The following is a 10,502-nucleotide window of genomic DNA, read 5'->3' as shown; positions in this document are numbered from 1 at the left end:
AACACGTGTGCAAATTAGAAAAGCTTAATATTATATGTAAGAAATTATTTTCGTATTTAAATAAAAGTACAAGTATTATTCATTTTAAGTAATGTCATCATTATTTATTTACATACAGACTTTTCCTATCGTTCGAATTTTCTTGATAATTGTACCTTTTTGAATATGCATACAGTATATTGAGTAATAAGAGATAAGTGTAGATTGGGGATTACATGTATTTCGAGAATAGTGATAAACATCCGTAATGTTTATATTGCTGTAAGTAAGGTAATCTACAATTCAGGTAATCTTCAATTACCTCCGACATTGTAGATGTCGGAGGTAATAAGTACGTTTGTAGTGCGGATAAATTTGTTTTTCATTATTTCATCTTATTCAGTATATATCGTACCTCAGCATTTTTATTCATCATTTAATGCTCAATGACCACTAAGACGTATGGAAAAATTCTAAGAATTACTAAGATATGCATGTTTAACTTTTTAAAACTTACATAAGTGTTATCAACGTATAAAACATGCTGTAGCATTTCTAACGTAACAAATTTAAAAGCGTGTTTTAAATACACCTTTAAACATATATGCCACAACACGCCATTTTATTACTTCACTTAATGTGCAAAATTTTATTTAATTCGGTGAAGTGGTTACTCTGCACAACGTGTTTAAATGATTTGTTCTTTTGATTCACTGAAAAAGAAGGTTGCTAGTTTCGCTTGCAGCACTTTAATAAGCATTTCCAAGTGACCATTATAATTAATTTAATTACAAATTTAAAAGTAAAAATAACATAAAAGATATTATATCATTACATATCCGACTCAATAAAATGAATGTAAATGTATTTCAGAATTTATTGATCAATCAACAAATAAAAATGAATACCAAACGAACAAATTCTATGTATTTTCAGAAAACTCAATTTGTATAGATTTACATTGAAGTACGTTAAATTATAATAAATTTAGTCGATGTTTACATAAGTAAATTGGGACATTATTCCTGCTTCTTCTTTTATATAATGTAATGAATTCCTATAGAAGTTGCTGACAATTTTTATACAGATAATTCAGAACGGCGCTCATATTATCTCTTTACATAAAGAACTGAGACTTGACATTGTACTGTACACATTCACTTGTTAATAAATTAAAAGCAAACAATGTCAAACTACTTTAATATTTATATAAATTTTTACATTTACAAAATTAATAATATTAATGCATTTTTATTCATCATATTTCATGATTTGTGAAATACTATTTAATTGCGAATTTCATAACAATGAAAAGTATCAGTTATTGTGAATGCCGATGTGATAATACTATATTCAAACATACGTTTGAGAGACGAAAGATACACCCGAACGAAATAACTGTAGAAAATGTAAAACACAAACAATGTAGAAAAAATCAAATATTGAGAGTACTTGATTGTGGGTTCGCGCTTCTCTGGCTACCCGGAGAGCTTTCTTGTAGTCACAGGTTTATTCAAGTGTATAACAGGTGTAGGGCAGAGGGCGCCACCGCAATTTTGGCGCGCTGACCGAACTTCGCTTTCGGACGATGTCAAGGAGAGACGTTTTTCTTTTTGTTCCGTGCCGACCTAACCTGCTGTAAATAGTACTGCTGTATATATCTAGCAAACGCGACGAATAAAGTAAGATATTTCGCCAGGATCAGTGTCTTCGTTAATCTTCACGGACGAATAAAGGACTCGGGACACGCCGCCAGGGTCGAAGCGATCGTCGTCCAAGGTAGAGCCAAATCCGAACCAATTCCACTGAAACGCGCCGACGAATTTTAGCCACTTCGCTAAACAGGTAATACGGTTAATTTCGCATAGAAATTCCTACAAAAAGACATTTCGCACTCGACTGAATATGTATTGTGTTACCTTCTACCACTAAATTCAATAAATCATTGATTTTCCTATTGCAATAACACAAAATAGACAGCCGAAGTGAATACTGTATTTAAAAATGCTTCTTCAATTTATATCAGAAAATAGTTAATTTTATCCGTATAATGTTAAACTTTTGTTTCACGATACAAGATATATAATATACTGGCAGATAAGCCAAGTGTTGCCCGGGCAAAAAATAAAAACAGACGTTAAGTTCATTTCATACTTCTAACCTTTATATTATATTATTTTATAGTATTTACAAAGGTTATATTACGTAAGGGTTTATCACCTCGAGTGCCACTCTCACACATTTTAAAAATTCTTTACATGGTGTACTGTAGAGGAATAAGGAATTTTTAAAATCTGTTAGATTGGTCATTCGGTGTGATAAATTCTTATATAAGATAATCTTTATAGTTATTGGATGTGGACACACAGACACTTGGCAATGTTCATCTTTGTTTATTTTAGTCGAGACTTACACTTGTGTTTTTTGTGCAGGTTTCGGGCTTTTTTAGGCTCCTCCTCAGCCAACTAAAATATAATACATACAAATAAATATAAATTATTTATACATAAAATCTTTTTGCACAAATACAAAATCATATTTACAATTATTCTGAACGTACCTCGGGATCACAGATCTTAAAAATTTTTTTCTAAAAATTTTTAGATTGTACATTTTCACATAACAGATGGTCCGTTCTGGATTCTGACAGAAGACTTGATAGAACTAAAACTAACATAATGAGGGTTAAAATCCGTATTAATCAATAAATTTCTTACAGACAGTCAAAACGTACCTTCGCGAACACTATAGCTAGGCACCTGAAGGGTACTTTTCATAGCATTTATCTTGAGTGAAGTATAAATTTTTTCTACAGAAATCTACAAGGCTAGAACAGATGATGTTCGGTAGAATATACTGGATAAAGACGTGTTTGAATATGAACGTACCTTTACGTCTTTTAGTATCGTGCGCTGTCCGTTCTCTGCGGGTATCCCACATAACTTCTATTTTCTTGTTGGTCTTCTTTTCACCATTTTTTAATTCGTGGTTTCCTTAATAAACCATCTTTTTGTACCAGTTTGTTTTATATGGTTTCCGTGGACAGTAAAAGGTGTTATTTTCTGACGGGCTTTTGTATACGTTTTCTCCTCTTCTATAATTACTGGACCGATATGATTCACATATCACTATGTGGCTAGTACGTCACCTCTTGGCTAGTTATTATTGACTGAATTGGAATTCAATTTTATATAAAATGTTTATATAAACCAACAACAACTACCGACACGGTTTCAAAATACGTCTTTATAGTTATATAAATCAAATACTATAATATAGCAAGCATTAAAACAAAAACCATATAAAGAGTTCGTATATGTCTGGACGAACTGTTTTACTACTACCTACTTCAGCCAGTGCAACTACATATGCAGGAAAAAACATTATGCACATCAATGTGTTTATTGCTGTAAATGAATTTTATAATAATAATTCAGTGTGTGAAACTGTATTAAAACAAGTAGGCTATATATTGTTATATATTTTTATATTACCATCAGTCAGTATTCAGACAAGAAACCAATAAATCAAACGAACAGTAAAATTTGCAAATCTTTCTACTTCCTAATTCCTGTACTTTTGATTTTCACATTGTGATCTAGAGTTAAAAGTCACTGTGAGATAAATAACATCATCGATAAGATAAGTTCGAATAAATAAGATTAGGCTTATCTAAACGTATATTAATCGGTCATAGTTTATAACCGGTTCTGTCTGTTCTCTTCTAAATGCAACTTACAAGTAAATGACTTTTAGAAACAAAGGATTTTAATATGCAAGCAATGAACATTGTTCAAAGTGAGGGTGTCAACACATCAATGCAGTATTCATGGAACGAAAAGGAACTGGAAGAATTTAGAAACATGGTTCTTCGTAAGTATTATGAATCGTAGGGTATTATTTTCTCTATAATCTATACTAACTATAGCCTGGAATCATAGAGATTTCTACTGTTATGCCAAAAATGTCTGCCTGTTTTTATTTATATTGTAATATGCATATTAAAGAATGATTATATATATTATTATAACTCGAATTAAAGTTGTAAGACATTTTGATAGCGTATAAAAAAGAACAAAGATGTAATATAAAGTATATTATAAAAAATATGTAAATACTGTATTAAAAAACACATAAAAACTCGTATATACAAAGTTAGCATACTAATATAAACAAAGAATTCAAATAATTATATGGTTGAATTTAATTTAAGTTCGCTATTTTTCATTCGATAAGTAAAATTAGATTTATATTTAAATAAACTTTTATATCACAAGTTTAAAGTTCTCCCTGTTCAAATTTATCTTTTGAAATGTCATTCAATTTTTGCTTATCATAGAGCTGTTTTCTTTTTTGCTGTTATGCTATTAAATTTTGATGGTGAAAAGTAGAGGGATGGAGAAATAGAAGCGGGTGGTGTATCATATTTTGAGTCAATTCGAACTTAATAAAGATTTTAATTGTTATTAACATTTGCGATTTATTATAAAACTTATCTCTATCCTCAAAATTAAGCATTCTGCCACTTTATAATAATTAATAATGTAGACATTTTTTAATAAAATTTCGTAAGAGATGGAGCTACCTGAATTTTAAATTTATTTTCAGGAAACGTTAAGCATCTGGTTGCAGAATTTGTGTAGTATTATTTTCTTCTCGTTTGGTTTTAATTATTTCGAGGTACTTACGGCTTTCGAAGTGCCTTTTCCCAAACTTATAAAAACCGCTAATGACTTGTGACTTGTGATGGATTTTTTCATTTTATTTTATTTTGTACTTACTGTAATTAACTCTAATGTGCATTTCGAACAAATTACTTGTCTCTCCTCAGGTGGATGAAACATCATGAACAATGATCAACAAGGAGAAAAACACACCTAAAATGAAAATGCTTTTTGTGCATCGGTAAAATTATATATGACAATTTAGTAATATTATCAACATTTTGCATCAGTTAACTCGTTAAATTATTAGAGTGAATGTCATAATAAATCTGTTGAATTATTTATAAATAAATTTACATACTTACTCTTATACGTGATAAAAAAAACTTATATAATCAATAATTGCTTGTACAAAGACAGATATAACCATTGCAAAGTATAAGAGGTTCAGCCGAAGAATACTGCATTCCCCCCAGTCTCATCATTCCATTAACCTTTCATAAAGTTTCCTTTGACTCTGTTAGTGAAAAACCAAGAGACATATTTTTATACCATTATTATTATTTATTTTAATTTCAGATTCCAATGTTATTATTTCAAAGTGTCCTAATACACTTTTTAAAACTATACTTCCAATTTTTCAAACATTAAATTTTTTGGTTAATGTTACCTATGGTTCCAAGATGGCGGCTCGTCTGATTCCAGCAAGGAAACAATAGGGATGCACGTTCTAACCTAACTTAACCCATTCTAATAATTTTGTTGGTAATAATTATGGTAATTTATTAGAATAGGTTAGGTTAGGTTATTTTGTATAAAACTGAAAAGCTCTTCGATTATAAATATTTCCTTTTCTAGAATCTCTTCTATAAAATTCAACTTTCTTTTTCATTATTCCAATATTTTTCATTTTCAATGAAAAATTCTTCATTATCTCTTATCAGTTGATTAGATTCAGACCAATCGATATTTAATTTTCCTCCAAGTTCCACAGGAACATACATTGGATCAATCTCCTTAAAAAGGCTATCCAAATTTGATCCATGGAACCAAATCTAGAAAAAACATAATATTACTTACAATATTCCAAATTTATGAACATGTTCAGTATAACTTCAGTTAAATTTTAAAGTAAATTACTAGTCACAAAATTATTGGAATTTTTTTAATAGATTCTTTTATATTAATGAATACCTTCAAGTCTTATAGTATTGAAAGAAGTAGATAGCAAATAGAATAGTTATGTGAAAATTTGATTAATGCATTTGATATTGCAATTATCATAAGTTAATTTAACGTTTATTTGTACAAATTTTTTAACGATCATCTGCCAATAAATAAATATAACAATTTATATTCGAACAAACATTCGGATACTCTTGTCTATCATTTCTTCCTGGATAACCTTGCTGGAATCAGACGAGCCGCCATCTTGAAACCATAGCTAACATTAACCAATTTATTATTATTATTATTACCTAGCAGTATTATATATTCATCGTGACCCATAGCTTTATTTGATCGTATCGTTAGGATGACTGATTTGTACCAAATTTTCCATAGTTGCCATCATGGTGTAAACATACTCTACCTTATAATCAGGACAACTCAACCCATCCATAAGTTTTCGGGCAATTCTGGGCATTCTTTGCTAGCAGTATATAAAGGCGTGTCTTACTAATATTGTTTCTAAATTGTCGTGTATTCAATTTATCAAGTGTTTGGCTATAGTTCCATCTTTATCTTCTTTAATTCATAAGAATTCCAATTTAGTTCTCATCAGTATAAGTGAGCAATGCAACGCATAATTACACAAAACATCACAATCGCGGAAAGAGATGTTACTGGTTTTCGTTTTAAAACATTTTTTTCTAAGAAGCTTCTGACTCCATGAATTCCAGATCCACGTTTGACTTTTGACTTTATCTAGATTAATTTAGAAAAATACTAACTTGTCAGTGTTGATTTTATTGGCTTTCTGCATTTACGTCATAAGTTTAAATTGAAGAAAAGTTACACTGAAAAGATTAAAATAACTGGTTTCTATTAATTCTTTTATAGAGAAGATAAAAATTATTTTAAACATTGTTTTAAGCGCTTCATAAATATTTAATGTTCTTAAGAAAAGACTAATTTTTTATGTTGTTCTCAGGTGAAAAGAACTTGAATTCTAGAACTGATGATATGTTTCTGTTAAGCTTTCTAAGGTCAAGAAAATACGATAAAGCTAACGCTTTGGAATTACTCAAGAATTATTATGCAGTTAGGAGAAGCGTAAAGGAATTGAAAAATCTTCGACCGTCGGCATTGGAACATGTTTTACAATCGAACGTCATGGCTCATTTGTGTGTTGAAGATGGCAAGGTATTCGGATACGGTAGAGCAAGTAAGTATTACTCTGTATTACTGGATTCCACTAAAGTTACTTGGATAAAATAATGTTAATAAGTATATAAATCATATTAAATGTGTATTTTTATTTACAGGCCATTGGGACACATCAAAAATATCTGCGATAGATTTAGGAAGAGGCATATTAATGCATATCGATTTCAATTTAAATGATCATCGCCTACAAGTAAATGGAGTTTCCGTAATTGTGGATATTAAAACGTTATCATGGAAACATGTAATCTGCTTCAGTCCAAAAATAGTGAGATATCTTATATCATGGTTTTGTGTAAGTATGTTAATGAAAGTTTTGAACGTATTTTACATCATATAAACATTGTAATAAATAGAAGGTCGTTAGTCAGTCGCGCCAGTATCCGCAAATGTCCAGTAATGCTGCACCTTTGAAAACAAGCCAATTATCCAGAATTAAACATACAGGAAATCAGTCTAAATACAGTATATTCATGCTCTATATTAACTTCAAATTAATTGGACTGCATAAACAAGTCGTAAATGTATTGCAGCTATGCTGATACAAAATGTAAAACTGTTCGAAATGTTTCAATTTTATATGAAATTCAGCAAAAATACAAAAAGAACTTCCAAGAATGAATTTTAACGAACAAACATCCATTTGAAAATTTTGTATATTTTTATATATTTTACGAAACGACATTATAATTAAATGGTAGAAAATATCTAATTTAATAATGCATAACTTACATTATTAAATTTAAATTAAATAAATAAAATGTTTATGTTATTGTTTTCTAACAGAAAGCCCTGCCTGTGTCTTACAAGTGCATACATTTTATTCGTGTTAATAGCTACCTGTTTGCTATTATATCCGTGGCATTTCCATTCCTACCAAAGAAAATAAAAGAAAGAGTAAGTATTCTAAGTAATTGTCTAAAACTCCTTTTAAAGTGACTTCATGTTAAAACTTTATATATCTTTTTATGAATAACGACACACTTGTAATAACACTAATAAACACCCATGAGTGCATAAACCCTTTGAATGTTAAACAGACATACAGTGGTTATGAATCGAATCTGCAGGATTTTCTTCTTGAAATAATTCAAAATAGCATTTTTGCAGCAGAAAACTCAATGTGTTCTGTGGTTTTATGAAATAAAATGACCAATTACGGTTCAGCCAATCCTCATAAAATATGCATGGAAAATAATAAACTTTAAAATATTGGTATATAAAAGGGATAAGGTTGATAAGATGGAAATAGTTGCCAGCTTTTTTGAATTTATGTATCTACCCATGGAAGTCGCCAGAGGGCCGGAGGGGCAGCTGCCCTCCCTAGAAATTCGAAAAAAGTTATTTAAATGCTAAGTTTTAATTAAAATAATGTTAGGTTTCTTGTAAGTTAAAAAAATGTTTTAATTAAGATATTTCTTTTCCGTACATAGTAAATGATTAAAACTTTATGAATCGTTTTTATTTTACCTACATACAATTCATATCCTCTATCAATTTACATCATCTTGCCCCCCTGGCGCATTGGCTGGCGTCGTCCTTGTGTCTACCCAAAGTTTTTCATATCTGGTTATTATCAGCCGTAGGATTTTCTGAGATTTCGCTGAAGCATTCATGGTGATTTTGTTTCGTAAAACCGTAGAACAGAGCAACGTATCTCCTTCACTATGGCTATTTTGCTATTGTATATAAGCTATTTTGATGCAGGGAATTTTAGTGCCACTGAACTGTTCACTCTCAGTACAACATTACAGGAAACAATACTTTAGAAATCAATGTAAAATTTCACAAACATCCTAGCAAAATTGTTTTTACCTGGCATAGTTTTTACACAATAAATTATTCTATTCAGGAGAAGAGTTTTTGACAATCTTCAATGGTTCTTTGTATTTTTAGCGGTGTAGAAAATCATTTATTTATAAACAAATGCTACAGAAGAAATGATAGACAAGAGTATCCGAATGTTTGTTCGAATATAAATTGTTATATTTATTTATTGGCAGATGATCGTTAAAAAATTTGTACAAATAAACGTTAAATTAACTTATGATAATTGCAATATCAAATGCATTAATCAAATTTTCACATAACTATTCTATTTGCTATCTACTTCTTTCAATACTATAAGACTTGAAGGTATTCATTAATATAAAAGAATCTATTAAAAAAATTCCAATAATTTTGTGACTAGTAATTTACTTTAAAATTTAACTGAAGTTATACTGAACATGTTCATAAATTTGGAATATTGAAAGTAATATTATGTTTTTTCTAGATTTGGTTCCATGGATCAAATTTGAATAGCCTTTTTAAGGAGATTGATCCAATGTATGTTCCTGTGGAACTTGGAGGAAAATTAAATATCGATTGGTCTGAATCTAATCAACTGATAAGAGATAATGAAGAATTTTTCATTGAAAATGAAAAATATTGGAATAATGAAAAACAAAGTTGAATTTTATAGAAGAGATTCTAGAAAAGGAAATATTTATAATCGAAGAGCTTTTCAGTTTTATACAGAAATAACCTAACGGAAGCTATTCTAGTACATTAGCATAATGTTTAATTATTTAACTTATTATTATATGTCAAATACTTTTCAATAAGATCGAAAAGTAACATAAGCATAACTTGTAAAAATAACTTAAAATTAATTTTAAATATTTTAAACGTTTAATTTTGAAAATTTAAGAATTAATCACTTTCTAACTGTATACTACTGTCAATATATTTACTTATTTTTATCCATGTATATGATAAGTTAAAATTCAAAATAAATAAAAATTATGCAAATTTAAATTAATAGTATTAAGAAATGGTATGTGCAGATAGAAAAGATATGCTTATATTAATTTATTGATAAATGAGAGTTTATCTTAGTTATATTTTCTTATTATAAATCAATTTTCACAAAAGATTTAGTTTCATATATGCTCGTTAAAAACGAACGAAAACCTTTAAGAAGCAAACGAAAATATTGTTCAGAGTGAGGATAACAATGCGGATAAACCAGTGTACTCCACCTGTTCCCTACCACAAATTAGTGGGCGATTCAAGCTTTCATGATGGGTTTTTTTGGATGCTGAGGCTACTTTTCGACAACCCTGTACAACGTTTCATTAATGTGGTTTTACAACCGGAGATGAATGCAACTGACCCGTAAGAGCTTTCGTGTGTGAATTGGTAATCAAAGATTATAAAATAAATTATTCAAATCCTCACATATATTTCTCTCTTTATATAATAGACAAAAAAATTACTAATTGTGACATCGTCACAATGCCGGGCTGAAATTTTTAATCATATATTTAATTAATGTAGTTTATATATTATTTAAATATATGGTCTCCGCCTCAAATTAGTAATGGCTTGCCCTTGTACTGTACATGATATTTTTTCTATAATAATAGTGTCATGCCCATTATATATCTAGCTTCTTTCAGGGAGAAAAAATTTAAATTGAAATAATGTATA

The 10,502-nt window shown here is 29.3% G+C and overlaps 2 protein-coding genes across 2 annotated transcripts in view; both read left to right on the top strand.

Moving 5' to 3' along the window:
- Nucleotides 1–10,502, top strand: part of LOC136969493 (alpha-tocopherol transfer protein-like) — a 46,647-nt gene that overhangs the window by 9,906 nt on the left and 26,239 nt on the right. The window lies entirely within an intron of this gene.
- LOC136969490 (clavesin-1-like) lies at nucleotides 3,737–9,491 on the top strand. The gene is made up of 5 exons (XM_067263656.1): nucleotides 3,737–3,852; nucleotides 6,796–7,029; nucleotides 7,130–7,323; nucleotides 7,815–7,925; nucleotides 9,304–9,491. Exons 1-5 carry the CDS (start codon nucleotides 3,753–3,755, stop codon nucleotides 9,481–9,483), a joined length of 819 nt encoding a protein of 272 aa, XP_067119757.1. The 5' UTR covers nucleotides 3,737–3,752; the 3' UTR covers nucleotides 9,484–9,491.

Source organism: Centruroides vittatus, unplaced genomic scaffold (assembly GCF_030686945.1).
Source record: "Centruroides vittatus isolate TY-2023 unplaced genomic scaffold, ASM3068694v2 contig_1799, whole genome shotgun sequence".
Classification (NCBI taxonomy): Eukaryota; Metazoa; Arthropoda; class Arachnida; order Scorpiones; family Buthidae; genus Centruroides; species Centruroides vittatus.
Note: the sequence above shows the minus strand (reverse complement) of the source record. Positions and strands in the feature narration are given on the sequence as shown.